The 17,728-nt window shown below is 46.2% G+C and overlaps 2 protein-coding genes across 4 annotated transcripts; both read right to left on the bottom strand.

The window, feature by feature from the left end:
- Positions 1-1,620: 1,620 nt before the first annotated feature.
- Positions 1,621-9,313, bottom strand: NFKBIL1 (NFKB inhibitor like 1). Of its 3 annotated transcripts, none has more exons than XM_063122359.1 (5): positions 9,224-9,313; positions 7,475-7,801; positions 6,012-6,124; positions 5,804-5,921; positions 1,621-2,596 (listed from the first exon to the last, which is right to left on the bottom strand). In XM_063122359.1, the coding sequence occupies exons 2-5, from the start codon at positions 7,749-7,751 to the stop codon at positions 2,073-2,075; spliced, it is 1,032 nt and encodes a 343-aa protein (XP_062978429.1). In that variant the 5' UTR covers positions 7,752-7,801; positions 9,224-9,313; the 3' UTR covers positions 1,621-2,072. The 3 variants fall into 3 exon arrangements, with proteins under 3 accessions (XP_062978429.1, XP_062978430.1, XP_062978431.1); XM_063122360.1 differs by lacking the exon at positions 9,224-9,313 and adding an exon at positions 8,266-8,447; XM_063122361.1 differs by lacking the exon at positions 9,224-9,313 and having other exon boundaries at positions 7,475-7,842.
- A 1,985-nt stretch (positions 9,314-11,298) lies between these two features.
- On the bottom strand, positions 11,299-17,292 carry GPANK1 (G-patch domain and ankyrin repeats 1). The gene is made up of 3 exons (XM_063123514.1): positions 17,209-17,292; positions 15,038-15,687; positions 11,299-12,405 (listed from the first exon to the last, which is right to left on the bottom strand). The coding sequence occupies exons 2-3, from the start codon at positions 15,628-15,630 to the stop codon at positions 11,943-11,945; spliced, it is 1,056 nt and encodes a 351-aa protein (XP_062979584.1). The 5' UTR covers positions 15,631-15,687; positions 17,209-17,292; the 3' UTR covers positions 11,299-11,942.
- Between the last annotated feature and the right edge of the window lie 436 nt (positions 17,293-17,728).

Raw genomic sequence — 17,728 nt, 5'->3', positions numbered from 1 at the left:
GCCTTTTATATACCACTTTCATAGTGCAATATCCTGCTTGGTGTAGATAAGACCGGAGAGAGACATCACATAGAATCAAGGGTGTGGAACTCATCAAAGTAGGAAAAGTTAACCCAAGTGGAGTGAAGAAAAGGTTTTAAAATGAAAAGTGTGGTGAAGCCTTACCAGTGAGCAAAATAAAACAAGAGGGCAAAAATTACACCAAACTGCTCAAGTTTTTCACCTCAGGAAAACTTGAGTTGAGGAAAGATAGGTCAGAATAGTCTCAAAGCTAAAGGAAAACGCGTTCAAAAAGAGAAAAGAGGACCCTTCTTCTCCCGAAAGGGAGGCAAGAAACAAGCTGAGGCCTAACAGGCCCTATAATAGACCAAAATCTGCAAACATAGCCCAGAGTTAAGCAGAAAAGGGAAAGAAAAATCAAGCAAGCAATGCAGGGACAAACGTGGTTTCGTTTCCTTCTCCCCCCCCACCATCTTCGTAGGGTGCTGTTGCTTTCTCTTGTGAATTGCCCAGAGAGCTTCGGCTATGGGGCGATATACAAATGCAATAAATAAATTCTTTAATCCCTTGACACCCGTCTATTTTCTGCTGCTTGAGTGGCTCTTGTCTCTAACCCCCAAAAGGGCTAACTAGACAATTTAGATTTGGATTGATAAATTGACATTTTGGGAAGCAGGAACCTGCAGAGAAAAAAGCCTTATTCACGAGGTTTAAGGTGTCTTCTGAACATTGTTTTAAGAAGCTGATGTTACTCTAAGCCAAACACTCCAGACTCGTACAGCTGCTAATTGCAAAGAGTAACAAATGTTGTAACCTTTATTTTAAAAATGAATAACTACTGGTCCTGGCCACATCTCAGATTCCGAGCAAAACCTGCTGCGCTGCTTTTATCGTTTTACTGATTGTATCCTGGCGAATAAACCCAGTTTCACCAAAGTTGGAATAGGCCTTAGTTTTGATACAGCAAAGTCTTCAAGCGAACTTACTCGGCTGTCGGTGTAGGACTCATTGTATCCGCCCCATCTTGAGTGAAGCCCAGCCTAAACATGGCCTGTGCCACGGTACACCCCTATTTCCCCCTCAGGGATGGATCTGTACATTCCATTCCCCTGAGGGTTGCCCCACAGCAATGGGGCGGGGGCAGGCATACAATTCTGTCCCTTGGCCTCCTAATCTCCCCTGGCAAGACTATGTGTTGGTTTAGGAAGTCTGCCCCTAGTGGCTGTAGAAATTACAACCGCAGGGACAACTTTAAATTAATTAATGCGTATATTATTATTATTATTATTATTGTTGTTGTTGTTGTTGTTGCATTTATATCCCGCCTTTTTTCCTCATAAGGAACCCAAGGCGGCATACATAATCCTCCTCTCCATTTTATCCTCACAACAGCAACCCTGTGAAGTAGGTTGGGCTGAGAGTCTGTGACTGGCCCAAAGTCACCCAGTGGGTTTCCATGGCCGAGCGGGGACTAGTACCCGGGTCTCCCGACTCCCAGTCCAACACTTTAGCCACTACACCACACTGGCTCTCAAAAAAACAAAACAGCTCCAAGATGCAAACCTTAACGGTCCCCTTAAGGTTTCATGGTCTTGCTGACGGATGGACATACAGACTGAGTCACACATCCATTTTTATTATTATAGATTATTACAGGGCAATCCTGTGTGCCTCTCCTCAGAAGTAATTCCCAGTGTATTCAGTGAGTCGCTCTTCTTTGTAAATGTACTTAGGATTTCGGCATTAATCCATACACTTCCTTGGCAGTCTCCACATTGAAAGTTGAGGCAGAATTGTTTTAAATAAATATTCTTAAACCTTTTGGGACACCAGCTGATGTCTCAGGAGAAGGTCTGTCTATGGAACTAAAGGCCTAGTTAAATTATTCACACTGCCCATCTTTACGCTTCTTGGGAAAATCCCCCCCCCCAAAAAAAAAGTGGGGGGAAGAGGCTCACAGGGACAGCAAGTTCTTTTAAAACAGGTTGAAACCAAAAAATCCTCCCCGTCCCACAATCCCTTGTCCCACACTCTTGAAAGGAAGGTGTTATTCACAGACAGGCAGCAAAGAGTTATCTGGCAGCTCGCTGGTTGAATGCTTGGGACAACGCCGTGACGGTGTCCAATATTCGACGGCGATCCTGTTCAGCTAAGCGGTTGCCGCAGCGTTGGGAAAACTTGTCTGGATGCCACAAAACCTGCTGACGCCGGAGGAAGAGCCGGTAAGCTGCCCTGTCGGAGGGGTCAATGCCGTGGAGTGCCACAGCCGCCATCTCCTCAGGGGTCCCGGTTGGGCATGGCCAGGGAATGTCCTCGTAGCGCAACAGCCGGGAGCTGTCCGTGAAGAACACCCGGCTGCAGCCTTCCTCGTATCGCTGCCTCTTGGCCGCCTTCAGCTCTTCTTCTTTGGCTCGGGCGCGTTTCTCATAGAGCAGATGTTCCTCCTGCCAATTAGGGGGAGGCTTTGGGGGTTCAGTTTTAGGCCTCCGCTGAGGCCGTTCCCTTTCTCGCTGTTGTTTTTGCTTGTATTCCCGAAATATGCGATCGGCCCAGTCCTCAAAGCTTTCTGAGTCGGGATCGGAGGCGTAGAAATCCTCTAGGGAGGGTGAAAAGAAAAGGAAATGAGGAAAAGAATGTGGCAGGTCAAGCTTGAGAAACAATCAGTTCTGGTCTCGCTCCGGAGATCACGTGGCCCATTCCCTCTAGGGCTGGGCGATTCACAAGCAGAGAAAGGGCTTGCAGAGCAAACAACAACAACAAAAGCCATTGCTAGCTCAAGGAAGTGAGCCAAGCCCCGTGCTGCAGGAATAAAAGGAAAAATAACTTGCCAGGATCACTGGTTAAGAAATTTTGAGGCCATGGGGGGAATTTTTTTTTTTCTGGGTGTGTGTGGAGGGGATATTGGAATATTTTTGGGGGGAAATTGAAAAATAAGCAATATTTATATTTTAGCACTCTTAACAAATCTAAAGTCACTTTGTTGCTTTAAAATAGCCTTCCCCAACCTAGTGCTCTCCAGATATTTTGGATTTCAGCTCCCACCATCTCAGGCAGTATGACCAATGGTCAGGAATGCTGGGCATTGTAGTCCAAAACATCCAGACGGCACCAGGTTGGGGAGGGCTGCTTGAGGAACATAAAGCAGCCTTTTTGTTCCTTGAGTTATTTTATGTATAACTTAGTTTGCTCATAAACTTATCATTATACTTTTAAACTTTTTAAAGCAAACTCAGTTAATACATTTATAATTATTATTGTCTGAATAAAACTACATTAAATTACTGCTTCGGCATCAGAAACACAGGACTCTGTAGGACAGCCTTCCACAACCTGGGGCACTCCAGATGTGTTGGACTGCACCTCCCAGAATGCCCCAGCCAGCTGGCTGGGGCATTCTGGGAGTTGTAGTCCAACACATCTGGAGCGCCCCAGGTTGAGGAAGGCTGCTGTAGGACAAAACCCAAATGTCAAAAATGCACAAAGGAGACTCTTCTCACATGCTGGGACACTGAGCGTAAATGACTATGAGTAAAATATACTTTAGATCAATAATTTTAATAAGGAATGAAAGAACTAACTATGCTGGGAATCTTACAGAGAGGATGGTCATCACCTTTAAAGCCCCACATGGTTTGGGTCCAGGCTACCTGCGGGATCGCCTTCTCCCATACAATCCGCCCCGCACACTCAGGTCCTCTGGGAAGAATTTACTCCAGTCGACAAAAACAAGGCTGACAACCATTACCCAGAGGACCTTTTCTTCTGCTGCTCCCAGTTTGTGGAATGGCTTGCCGGGAGAGATTCGTCAACTTAACAGTCTTCCAGAATTTAAGAAAGCCATAAAGACTGATCTCTTCCGGCAGGCCTACCCAGTTGAATTTTAAATTTGCCTTTTAATAATGTGCTGCTTTTAATAATGTATTCGTTTTAAATATTTTAATTAGTTGTATGATGTTTGCATTTGTGTTGTACCCTGCCTCGATCCAGAGGGAGAGGCGGCTAACTATTATTATTATTATTATTATTATTATTATTATTATTATTATTATTAGCCCATTTTCCCCCATGGCTTCATAATTTCCAGACATTTTATATCTCTACTCTTTTTATAAAAGCGTCCTTATTACATAGTTTTAGAAATCATTTGGGGGGAGTCAAGGCTGGGTAACAATATATTAATTCTTAGATTCTAAAAGAAAATATTTCATAATGCAAAGCTGTTGTATTTCTCAGGAGGAAAAAATTCTTGAATTTTCCCAATCCCTGAAGACAGAGGTCCAGCTGGACCCTGAATAAAATCCATCTGCAAAGCCATTTTTATTAATGTGATTCCACGGTACTCAACTTACAAAAGAAAAACGAAAGTGGTCCTCATCCAAGTGCCAAAAATAGTGAGATTTGGCAGGAAGTTACTCATGAGGAGGCCTTTTCCGTGATAACCCTCCAATTGTGGAATGCCCCCTGCAGAGAGTTCTGCCTGGGAACATGTATGTGCAAGTGCTCCTTTAGGGTAGGGGTGGGCAGAAAGCAGCTCTCTAGATGTTTTGGACTTCAACTCCCATCATTCCTGACAACTGGCCATACTGGCAAGGACTGATGGGAACTGTAGGCCAAAACATCTGGAGGTCCACCAGTTGCCCACCCCTGGGCTACTTAATGAGGCAAGGTAATGCTTTCCCTAGGCTGTAATTAAATTAATCACGTTCCTCAAGCTTACTGCTCCTATATTGGTTTTATTGTACTTGGAAGTGGTTTCAATGTTGTTTTCAATATTGTGAACCACTTAGGGATTTTATTATATTTGGCAGCATATAAGTGTCACAATTATTTATTTATTTATTGGATTTATATACCGCCCCATAGCCGAAGCTCTCTGGGCGGTTTACAAAAGTTTATTTAGAAGATTTGAACAAGAACTTCCCTGGCTCACAGCTATTTGTCGAGGAAATATATCCTGGCACAGAAATAAAATGGTAAGGAAAGCTGCGTTTGGCAAGTCACTGTGTCAGATTGTACTCAAAAGGGGAGGAGCAGAACCAATAATAATAGTAATAATAATAATAATAATAATAATAATACCATATTTCTTCGATTCTAAGACGCCATCGATTCTAAGACGCACCCCATTTTTAGAGATGTTTATTTGGGGAAAAAGGGCATCTTAGAATCAAAGAAATACTTCCCTCACCGCCCAGCCAACCTCCTCCCCCCCTCCGCGCTTTCTTCTAATGGTTGTGTCCTTTTCTTTTTCCCCCCTGTGAGAGAAGAAACCGCCGTTTGCGTGGGAAGAAGGGGGGGCATTGAAACAAAGAGTAAACAATATTTTCGGGCGGGGAGAGAGAGGAGAAGACGCGATTAAGGAGCTAAAACGCTTAACTCTCCAGTCCCGCTCTTTACTTGTCTGTGCACCAGGGGACGACGACACGCGAGTAAGTCCCATGGAAATCGATGGGACTTACGAATAAATTTGACTAACAAAAAACCAGGCGCTTGCCCTCCCAGCTCCCCCTCGCTCGCATGGCTCGAGGCTGCTGCAGGAGCGTCCTCTTTTCCTCTTACCGTATTGCTTCGATTCTAAGACGCCATCGATTCTAAGACACACTCCATTTTTAGAGCTGTTTATTTAGGGGAAAAAGTGCGTCTTAGAATCGAAGAAATACGGTAATAATAATAATAATAATTCAACAAAACACCAGCCAGTGGCCACACTAGGGAGGATCTCGTCATGTCCTGTGGTAATGCCACAGGAAGGCCCACTTTATATGTTGTGAGCACTTTGACTCTAAGAAAGGCCAAACCTCACCTTCATGCTGCCAGTAGGTTTCCTGATACTCGTCCTCCCATTCATCGAGAAGTTTGCGGCTCCACTCCCAGTCAGCATTGTGTCGTGCCTCATTTTCTTCGAACGTCTCTCGAGGGCACTGCAAAGAATCGTAGAGTATCGAAATCAGAAGTCCAGAGAAAACCCAACCTATCTGACAATATCCTTCCCTCCTGAACCATTTGGTTACCCATTTCTCTTCCAGTTGTCCCAGGAGGTCCTCCGGCGTTTTCCCATCTCTGTTCCGGATGCTCATGGCGGCAGGGCAGTGGTTTCGTAAGGGTACAAACAGGTCTTTGAACCCTGAGGCAGGAAGGAGAAAAAAAGCTAGGTTAACAAATGGGGCCATTTAGCAACTACTAAACTTAATGCAGCAAACAACCCAACCCGTTCTAAGGTTTACTGTACATACTGCTAGCTTCTCTCTCCCTAGTGCGTAGTTCATTTTGACCAAGTCCTACTTTCTTTTTAATCTGTACACATTTCTGGGACATGGGAAAAAACACCTGAGATGCGTAAGGAGAGAAGACCACCAAAGCTCTATATGGGTCGGGTCCAGGTTATTTGAAAGAACGTATTCTCCCTTATGAGCCTGCCCATGCTTTGAGATCTTCTGGAGAAGCCCTTCTTTCAGTCCCACCTTCTTCACAGGCACGCTTGGTGGGAACATGGGAGAGGGCCTTCTCGGTGGCTGCTCCGGTGCTCTGGAACTCTCTTCCCGGGGAAGCTAGGCTGGCTCCCTCCTTGACGGGCTTTCGGAAGCAGGCTAAAACTTTTTTGTTCAAGCAGGCCTTTGGAGAATAATCCAGCCCTCCATCTACGTTAATGTCTTATAATTTTGTTGTGTATTTTTTTAATTGTTTATGGTTTTGTGTCCCTCCCCCCGCCCCATGTATATTTTAAACTTTGTAAGGCCGCCTTGAGGCCCAGCATTGGGCAAAAGGCGGGATACAAATAAATATAATAACAAAGGATCTGTTGCCGTTCATGCTATAGGGTGGAAAGGGTTAAGGAGTCTTTTCCAAGTGTCTCAGCTCTCGTAAGAACATAAGAAGAGCCCTGCTGGATCAGACCAAGGGTCCATCTAGTCCAACACTCTGTTCGCACAGTGGCCAACCAGCTATCAACCAGGAATGCATGGAAGAAAACAAATGATGGATAAGAGGGGAGAGGAGACCTTGGAATCAGGGCCTATACTTAGGGCTAGATAGAAAGGTCCTAGTAGCCAGGCTGAAACCCTAAAGCAGCCATCCCCAACCTGGTGTCCTACAGATGTTATAAGAACCACGCTGGATCAGATCAAGGGTCCATGTAGCCCAGCACTCTGTTCACCCAATGGCCAACCAGCTGTCACAGGACATGGTGCAACAGCACCCTTCCAACCCATGTTCCCCAGCAACTAGTGTATAGAGGCTTACTGCCTCTGATATTGGAGATAGCACATAGCCATCAGGACTAGTAGCCATGGACAGCCTTCTCCTCCAGGAATTTACCCAACCCCCTTTTAAAGCCACCCAAATTGGTGGCCGTCACCACATCTTGCGGTAGTGGATTCCATAGTTGAAATGGTGAAACATCCCCAGTAGCCGAGAGCATTGAGCAGTTACTAAGTTGGTCTGTCAACCGAAGAGCTGTTTACAACTGGTGCCTCACCTAAGCCTCCTGTGCGCGCCACGTGCCGGGCAGCCACGTGTAGAGCTGTGTTCCCACGCCGATCCATAATGGAGGGATCTGCTCCATGCTTCAACAGGAGGATGGCCGTTCTGAAGTCCTGCAGGGCGCAGGATCGGTGCAGCGGGGTTCGGCCCTTGCGCCCCGTGGTCTCGCCCAGGTCCAGTGCCTCCCTGTGACGTTGCAGAAGCCTACGCAGCTTGCGATGGCGACAGGCATCTACGTAGCGCCACAGGCGATGCTGGTAGCCTGACGCCATGGGAACAGGGATGCGGCTGAAAAGGTGTTACCCTGCTGGGTATGGATAGTCTGGGGTTGGAGGGAAGATACATGGTCAGTAACAATGCTTCTCTACAGGCTCTGAACATTTTTGAATTCTGGCAACCCATCATAGAATCATAGAATAGTAGAGTTGGAAAGGGCCTATAAGGCCATCGAGTCCAACCCCCTGCTCAATGCAGGAATCCCCCTTAAAGCATCCCTAACAGATGGTTGTCCAGCTGCCTCTTGAAGGCCACTAGTGTGGGAGAGCACACAACCTCCTAGGTAACTGGTTCCATTGTCGTACTGTTCTAACAGTCAGGAAGTTTTTCCTGATGTCCAGCTGGAATCTGGCTTCCTGTCACTTGAGCCCATTATTCCGTGTCCTGCACTCTGGGATGATCGAGAAGAGATCTTGGACCTCCTCTGTGTGACAACCTTTCAAGTATTTGAAGAGTGCTATCATGTCTCCCCTCAATCTTCTCTTATCCAGGCTAAAAAGCTTCACTCACCATTTCCTCTGCCTATACCAGACCAAAGGCCTCTCTAGTTCAGGGGCCAAGCAGATGCCCCAATGAGACGTCCACAAACAGGACACGAGAGCAACAGGGACCTCCCAGTCACATGCCCCAGTGACTGGTATAAAGGGGCATTCTGACACTGGAGGGGGCAATATATAGCCAGCGTAAGTAGTAGCTCTTGATAACTTTTTTTTTTTTTGGCCTGCATTACTTCCCCAAACTCAGTGCTCAAATTACAAGGGGGTGGGGGAAAACTAGGAGGTGCCCTTAATGAAATCTAACATCCCCTAACAGACACCAAAGTGCCTCCCTCTCTAGCCTTCTAAAATAGGGTGACCGTATGAAAAGGAGGACAGGGCTCCTGTATCTTTAACAGTTGCATAGAAAAGGGAATTTCAGCAGGCATCATTAATATGCATGCAGCACCTGGTGAAATTCCTCCTTCATCACAACAATTAAAGCTGCAGGAGTTATACTAGAATGACCGAATTTAAAAGAGGGCAGGGCAGCTGCAGCTTTAACTGTTGTGATGAATTGGAAATGTCACCAGGTTCCCCATATATACAAATGACACCTGCAGAAATTCCCTTTTCAATACAACTGTTAAAGATACAGGAGCCCTGTCCTCCTTTTCATAGAGTAACCCTATCTAAAACAGTGGCAAGAGAGAGGGGGGATCTTTATAAATACGAGCACTTTTCCTCCTTATTTCCCCAGTTGCCCTCTCATCCCCTTCCCTGCTCTGCTCCCAAATCGTCCTCCGCACCCTTCCGCATCTAACCCTGGTTCCCCAAATCCTCCTTTTTCTACCATTCCACCATCTTGATAACTTCTCCCCCCCTCCCCTTCCTTTCCCCGTTTCCCTTGGCTGTTCGCCCCCTCCCCACAGCACCTCTCATCCTCCTTTACGCGCCCCGATATCCCACCCCTCCTTCTCCACCATTATTACCTTAACAACGCTCCCCCTCCAAAGTTTTACCCGCAAAATGCCGCACTTCCGCGTTGATGGATGGAATTTCTATAGAGCGAGGGGCATAAAGAAGGCACACACAGATGAGGGCGGATGTGGCTTCACTTTGGTGCTCTGCGTTTTAGAGTCCGGGTAGGAAACCTTGAGCTGGGATCAAAAAGGGACCTACTATCCGGAATAGACGGATAACTATGGCTGCAATCCTTTAACGATTACATTTAATCGGAACTCAGCGGTACTTGCTCCCAAGTGTGCATGTACTGAATTGCACTGCTAATTATTCGAGTAAAAGACATCAGAGAAGCGGCCAGTTTAACGTCCATAAACAATTCAGGCGCCGCCACCAAAAAGCCTCTCACCCAGGACCCGTCAACCGCACTTCTTTCGGTAGAATGCGGAGCACAGCTTTGGAAGAAGACTACAATATGTCTATTATTTATTATTATCTATTATTATTAAATAATAATTTGTTTTACTATGATGTTTTATTGTTGGCCACCTTACAATGTGTCTGCCAATATACACCAGTTGCTGTATACAGTTGATGGGGAACATGGGCGGGAGGGTGCTATCGCAGTTATGACTTGTTTATAGGCTTACAGCCGATGGGCCACTGTGTGAACAGTATGCTGGACTAGATGGTCCCTTGTTCTGATCCAGCAGGGCTCTTCTTATGTCCCTTTCTGTATCCAATGATTAGCTGATTTGTTTTTAAATTTTACTTTTTTCTAGGTTATTTATTTCTAGTAAAATACAGGTTTAAACACACACACTCCAGAATTCATGTTTCTCAATTTCTGAAAAGAACTGGATTATAAATGTTAAAACCTAACTTTACTATTATTACTTTTGTAAAACTTTTTTGCTTTGCTTTGTGTATGCAATAAAAACTAAACAAGAAGAAATAAATTTGTGTCTCTTAAAATAAAGGGGGGGGACAGGATTGATATAAATCCTAAAATGAAATAGCACCCCACCTTGAGAGAAGTAAAAAACAGAAAGAGGCAAAAGTTGGACAATTCTGAGCTCCAGGCTGGCTCTGGGTTTCAACAGCCCAAAAGCATCAACCGCCAAAGACATCTAACCTTCCTTCAATCAATGGGTTTAAGAATCTTCCCTGTCAGGAAGTTTTGGGATCACTGCTAAGGAATTTAGCTTTGGCTTCCTGATTGCATGATGGGAATGGGAAATAGAACACAAGAGAGAAAGAAAAAAACCATTGCAAGATGCAGGAAGAAACTGCATAAATGCAAAAATTAAAACCACAATCTTTGCAACAACAAATAAAAGGTAAATTTGAGGGAAATTGAAAAGGTAAATTTGGGAAGGCGATTCTGAAGACTGGGGTAAGAAGAATCATTGTTATAGGTGAATATCCAAGAAGGAGCGAAACCACCACAATGCAGAGCTGATATGTTCATTATTAAATCTCTAGTGATTTTAGGTGATCAGACTGAAGTTGTTGGATCTTATAGAGGAGGCCTAAAGGAGCGAAAGAATCATTCCTTCTAAATTTGATTGGGAAACGGATAATAGGGGAAATCACCTTTACTGACAGGAATAAATGTGTAAAAGAGAGGTCATAGTAAAAAGAGAAGTAAATTAAAAACCCTTGGTCTGATCCAGCATGGCACTTCTTATGTTCTTATTAGAGATAATATGAGAGCTGAAAATATATTGTGGCAATGTCTCCCACTCCCAACTCGATTGCCCCAGAAAGATACAGCCACTGAGAGATGATGAAGAATCAGCAAGGTCGCACCCCCATTTCTCTCCCAACGTAGTTCATGATACAGGGCAACCAAGGCTGTTTCCGTGCCAACGTTCAGCCTGAACCGCAACTGAAATGGATTTAGATCATCAGTCTCATTCTGGAGTGTCTGGAGCTGTTTGGCAATTACCAGATGGATGTCTGGTCAGAGAGAAATTTGAGGATTAAGACTTTTCATCCACCCACAAAACACAGGTTGTGGCTTTCTGGATGTTGCTGGACTCCCACCTATTATCCCCACCCAACATGGCCAATAGTCAGGGATCACGGAAGACCCCGTGAATTACTCTGGCAGAGAATTGTATTTTATTTTTCACACAGAACCTTGACCAATCACAGCTAAGAATTACATACACTGGATGCAAACCATTTTATTTGGTAACTGACTTTGAAGGGAAGACACACAGAGATGTCGGCCTTTTGCTTCCCTTGTAGACCGCGTCGGTATGCCAACAGCCTCTCCCCTGGCTCACCACCTTTGCCGTAGGATGACTGCAAGTATTATGGTCTAGTAGGACACATAGGAAACTCAACCTGATTTTTCATTTCCGGGGGAGAAAAATCACAAGACTATCCCCCCATATTTTTTTCCAGATTACTTACTGGTCCATTTTAAGCTATACATATAAGGGCACAAGGATGTTTACTGTTCTGGTTCTCTCTGGCTACTGGCCAGTAGTTTCTCACCTTTCCTGCCCTTCCAATGTAGTTCTGTGCCTTTAACTGGGCCAAAAGAAGAACGAGAGTTCATTAGCAGGTTATTTAGGCAATACAATAATCAGCTATCCAATGAGACAAGAGTAGGGAAACTTGAGGCCCTCCAGATGCTGCTGGACTACAGCTCCCAGCATCCCTTGCTATTGGCCATGCTGGCTGGGGCTGTTGGGAGTTTGTGCTCCACAACTCCCCCACCTCTGCAATAAGAGTTCAAAGGTCAAGGTTCATGTAAGTGCGGAGGTTGCGTTCCCAAGCAGCAGCCTTGGCCTCTCTGCGTCGGGCCTCCCGCTTCCCCACGGTTGCGGCCCGCTCTTTCCTGGGCTGCTGGGCGGCCGGTCGCTCCACGGCGTTGGGGTCATTGGCGTCAAAGTGGGTCACCTTGGGTCTGAGGTTGCTGCAGAAGCCCAGGCCCTTCTGATCTCGCTTGAGGACAGTCTGGATGGGGAACTTGCGGCCAGTGCCATCAGGCCCCAGGCCAGTTTCTTGATCCCAGCCCCCCTTGACCATCAGACGGAAGCCCACGTTGCTCTCGGGGATGTGGTAGCGCGTCGGGGGCAGTGGGTCACGGCGGTTGAACAGATGGGCAGTGGAGCGCTCGTGGAGAGCCACAGTGTCCTCACGGTAGTGGGCCTGGCACACGGCGCAATACTTCCTCTCCACTGGTGCCTGTGAACTGCAAGAAGAAGAGAAGTCAATTAAAGAAAGGCAGGCCATGTTGGCACAAACTCTAAGGCTGAGTTCAGACAACCGATTTCTCAACCGTTTTTCCACCTCAACCACCATTGAGCAATGCGTTGTCTGGTGGGAAAACTCCATGCAATGGTGGAGTTTTTTTGGAAAACGTACCACGCAGAATATCAATGCTGTGCGGAACTATTGGGTCTGTGACCGCGTAATAAAAATCTAATCTAATGCTGTGCGGAGGGGAGTTCCTGCACAATGGTAGTGTGGCGGGCTCCATGGAGTTTTCCATTGCATTGAGTTGATTTTTCCCACTGGCTACAGAGTTCACTGGAAAGTGTGGCGAAAGGGGCAAGTACCACTCTAGGAGAGCTGCCGGGATTGGTTTTTTGCAGCAATGGCTGGTGAGATACCATCGGGAGGATCAGAGGAGGAGAGAGGGCAAAGGAGCTGTCATTCAAATGCTGCGTTGAATTTTACTCAACTCCACGGTAGCCCAGTCACACAACAATGGATTTAGAACATGTTGTGTGGAGAGCACCCCCTAGAAACTCAACTGTTGAGTGGAGTTCTTGCACTGTGTTGGCTAACGTGTTGTCTGAACGGAGCCTAACTTTCGAAACCCTTAAAGCAGCCTTGCCCAAACTCGGATTCCCAGCCAGCATGGCCAAGGGCACCAGGTTGGGGAAAGCTGCTTTAAAGCTTTTCTCACAGAGAAAAGAGAAGCGGAAGAAGGAGCCCGGACATATCTTTAAAAGATAAAGACCTACCTCTTGTTCCAGAGCAGTCTGTATAAACATTACCAGAGGTCCTTGCCAGTCCTTTTCAAAGTAATCTTTGTATATATCAGAGAACTCTTCAATATTACAGATCTTCACTGATCATACGTCTGCTTGAAAAGTAGGGCCACATGCCAAATCCAGCCCACCTAGAATCCCAATGTGGCCCTCCACAGCTCCCCATAGGGCCAATCCCCGTGACTGCCCACCATTGGGTGGTTTCCTGGCATTTGCACAGCGTTTTCACCAATCTAAGAGGTTGAAATGACTCTCCTAAAGCTTTGTTACTGGCAGTAAGCGCTTTCAATTACAGTATGGTGATATTTTTGTTATTTTTAGTCCTGGCTCCTTTTGCCTTCAGACCCCACCCCTCATTAAATTGTAGTCCCTAACAGCGTCTCCAAAATGGACGCTCCCGTTGTAAAGCACAGCAAGGTACATGTTCTAGAACAAGCCCACAGAACAATCAAATGCTTTCATCTGTGTGAATGCTACCACACGCTGTCTGAAGAAGATGGCAGACTGGGCCATCCATCACTGCAACAGAGGCAACCAAATACCTCAATGGACGGCCATGTAGCTCAGTGGTAAAGTGTACCCCTTGTATGTGTGGGCTGCTAGATTTAATCCCGACACTGCCACTTAAAAAGGATCTTGGACAGCGGTTCCTAGTAAAGAGCTCCTGTCTGCTGAGACCTTGGAGAGCTACTGATAGTTGAAGACTTCTGCTACCTGGTGCCCTCCAGTTATTTAGAGGGGCAATTTCCAGCATTCTTGGCAATGCAAGCTGGAGCTGATGGGACTTGAAGCCCAAAACTTCTGGAGGGCATCAGGTTGGAGAAGTCTGGCATAGCCAGGGCTGGGCTTGCTAGACCATGAGTCTGAATCAGCGTAAGGCAACTTCGTATATATTCAAGACATAACAAGATTTCAATGTTTTCACCTACAGATTGCCCACTCCTGTTTAGAATGGGTGGAGAATGCGAGGCAACTCCCATCATCCCTCACAACTGGCTGTGCTGGATAGGTCTGATGGGAGTTGCAGTCCAACATCACCTGGAGGGCCACAAGTTGCCCACACCGGTTTTAGAAGGTGGAGGTAAGGGAAGGGTCACAGAGAATAGTAGACGGCTTGACTACAACCAGCCAAGTCACTGGTTGCTTGGATCACCTGGAGCTGTTTGGTCTGAAAGCACGACCTCGCTTCCTGCAAGACCCTGAGGCCTGGACTGAGAAGAATGGCCCTGCTTTGTGGCAAAGAATGTACTAGATCAGGGGAGAGGAGATCAGGATCTACTGGATAATTTGCAGTAGATTAGCAATAGCAAGGGCTTCTGATTCTGAATTGTTTAACAACTGCAACAAGTTGTTTTATGCCCCCACCCTCTAAATTAGGCTGCTAGAATCTCTATAGTAACTCAAGATGTAAATTTGTACTTCTATATGGAGGTCAGCCCAGCGTATGGCTTGTGGGGTGCAGTGGGTAACTAACCCCATGTCCTGAACCCTCACTTTGCATCCAACTGCACCTATTTTCCAGCCATTATTTGACGGATCTCTGGTTGGTGGATCTCAAGGTTCTTGTAAAAAAAAATCTTAAAGTAGATCATGGAGTCCAGAGTCTACCTATATCCAGACTAGATGGCCTTTTGTGTCTACCGCTGTAACCACTTGGTGGAAGTAACTACAAACCAAAGCTAGGGGCAATATTTTTAACTTTGACAACTTTATCATTGTCCTCCCCTGGTTCTATGGAGTACTGGAAGACAGCATTCAAAAGCAAGTCTGTTTGGAGCTGTTCTCTAGGGAGCAACTGGCCATCCTCACAGAAACAAGGAACCTCACCTGAAGGATTCCTCCTTCACACGGGGCCTTTCGCTTTCCTGTAAGATGTCCACTATGTCCTGGTGTCCTGCTTCCTCGGCCAGATCCATAGCATCCCGGCCTTGAGTCTCACAAACCCCCACCCAGGCAGCACCGAGGCTCAGAAGATACCTCACTGCCTCCCCGTGTCCGGCATAAGCTGCACACATCATGGCTGTCCAGTAATAACCATCTTTGTAGTTCACGTCACACCCTTCCTTCTCCACCAGAATCTGCAGAGACTTCAGGTTACCATCCTGGGCAGCTTTCAAGAGCTGGTTCCCTTTGCGGGTATCTGTCTGCCCTGGGCGGCTCTGAGTATGGGGAGCGTCCTGTGCTGGGTGGTGGCGGCGGATACAAGGCGCCTTTCGTTTCCTCTGTGAGGATCTCCCAGGGTCACTTGGAAGCACCAAGTCCTCGTAGAAGCTGCGAGCCGCCTCCCCAGCAGCAGCCCCTTCCTCCTGGCCAGAGGGACGGGGGCCTCTGCAGCTTTTTTTCTGGACATGCCCATCTCTCCAGAGATCCGACTCCTCCTGAGCACGAGTGAAGGTGATCAGTTGGGGACCATGGTTCATGTTGAAGCGGAGTAGTGCTGGCTTTGAGGCCAGAGCTACAATCCAGAACTTCTCACCCTGTTGAAAGAGGGAGTCGGAGATTTACAAATAATGTATGGAGTGATTCTTTGCAGTGTATATACTGCAATTACACAGGGATACAGAAATATTTATTTATTTATTTATTTAAAATATTTATATCCTGCCCTATATCACTAAGATCTCAAGGCGGCATACAAATAAAAACATACAGTATAAAACAATAAATATACACAGTTAAAAACAAATTAAATCATGATCCAAGTTAAAACAATATATAATTTAAAAGCAATAGATACAGTTAAAACAGTTAAATCAATGTGCTAGTGAGTTTAACCATCAAAGGCTTTGTTAAAAAGCCATGTTTTTACCTGGCGTCGAAATGAAATCAATGTTGGCGCCAATCGGGCCTCCAAGGGGAGGGCATTCCACAGTCGGGGTGCCACCCCAGAGAAAGCCCTCTCCCTTGTCCCATCATAACATATATGTTGCATTGATGGGATGAGGATGATGCCCTAATATGGCATTAGGGACACAATCCAGCTTCCTAGGAATCTAAGTCCCTAGCCCTCATTACAGTTTTAAAAATATGGAAGTATGAATGGCCCAAGGCAAAATGGGGACTCAGAAGATGTAGTCAGTTACCTACTGCACTCATGAACAATACACTGGGATGCCTTCCATATGAACATCTGAGTTACTACAGATCAGTGATTCTAACAGCCTAGTTCAGAAGGGGAAGAAACCCCTCGGTACCATCTACTCCAGCCTTCTCTAATCTGACTTTCTCCAGATGTGTTGGGCTACAACTCCCACTATCCTTAGTTGGCTGAGTTGTAGCCATTTCCACTGAAGGTAGCCATGATAATCTATTGCAGCAAAGAAAACAAAGAGCCTAAGATATTTAGGGCACAATCCTATGCATGCTGGCTGAGGAATACTGGGAGCTGTAGGACTTTTTTCTGTCTAAACATCATAGGGATTGCACCCTTAATCTGGCACAAGTGTTACTGAGAGTTTCAGGGTCATATACAGTACTTATGAGAAGAAAAAATTCTAATGAATGAAATCAGAAGGAAATGCAGAAAGTGACCGTCACATTATTAACAGTGCTCATTCTCAGTGCAGTTTCTGCCGTAACACAAACACGTTGGCACTAGGTAAGCCAATTAATACATATAGTGCGATAAAAACCCTTTATCCCGATTCAGGCCTTTGGCCATAGAATTAAACGATGAGTCCTAATTCAGCAGCCTCTCCTCACCTGGAGGGCACGACATGGGGGGGGGGGGAGAGTGGGGGAGAATGGCCTATTTGACTAGCAGCAACAACAACTCTCCCGCAGTGTCAGATCGGCTACCTAATCAGATATGTGAGGGATTTGAACCTGGGACCTCCCGCATACAAAGCATATTCTCTACCACTGAGTTACGGCTGGGTGTTAGTTCCTGAGTAGAGGAAATAAAGTCAAGACCTCTCCCCGCCCCCCGCCTGTTAAAGGGGGGCTAAAGGGGGGCTGCTCGCCCCCTCTCTGGGCAGCTTAGCACAAGTTCTACTCACCTGAGTCTTTCCTCATCAGTCGGGAAACCCTGAAGTTCCGCCTTACCATAGAGAACGAGGCTGCAAGTATTCCAGAGCGACGGGGAAAGCGACAACAGGAAACGTCTTTGAAGCACACGCCCCTGGGGCATTCCCACGCACGGGCAATAGAAGGCGCCCGTCTCAGTCATTATTATCACTTCCGGTTTAAGACAACTGGGGTTCGACTCCACACGAAGGGATATAGAGCGGCAGCTTTCTATTATTATTTTTTAACGGAAGTAGAGTCTATGTGTCATTCTATAATGTTTGTAAATCTCTACGGACGTCAGAAGGATACGTGAGGGGATTGCAAAACGCATGTGCCAAGGCGGTATCCTGGTAACAGGCTGGAACGCTGCGCATGCGTACTTACAATATCGGGAGCAAGCGCAAGCCGAACGTTTTCTTGAGCAGGGGTGTGTGTGTGTGAGGAATAACAAACGTGTCCGGAGTATTTATAAATCGTGCAGTTTTAAACGGACCTATGATTGGGGTGGAG

The sequence above is a fragment of the Elgaria multicarinata genome, chromosome 3, assembly GCF_023053635.1.
Source record: "Elgaria multicarinata webbii isolate HBS135686 ecotype San Diego chromosome 3, rElgMul1.1.pri, whole genome shotgun sequence".
NCBI lineage: Eukaryota > Metazoa > Chordata > Lepidosauria > Squamata > Anguidae > Elgaria > Elgaria multicarinata.
Note: the sequence above shows the minus strand (reverse complement) of the source record. Positions and strands in the feature narration are given on the sequence as shown.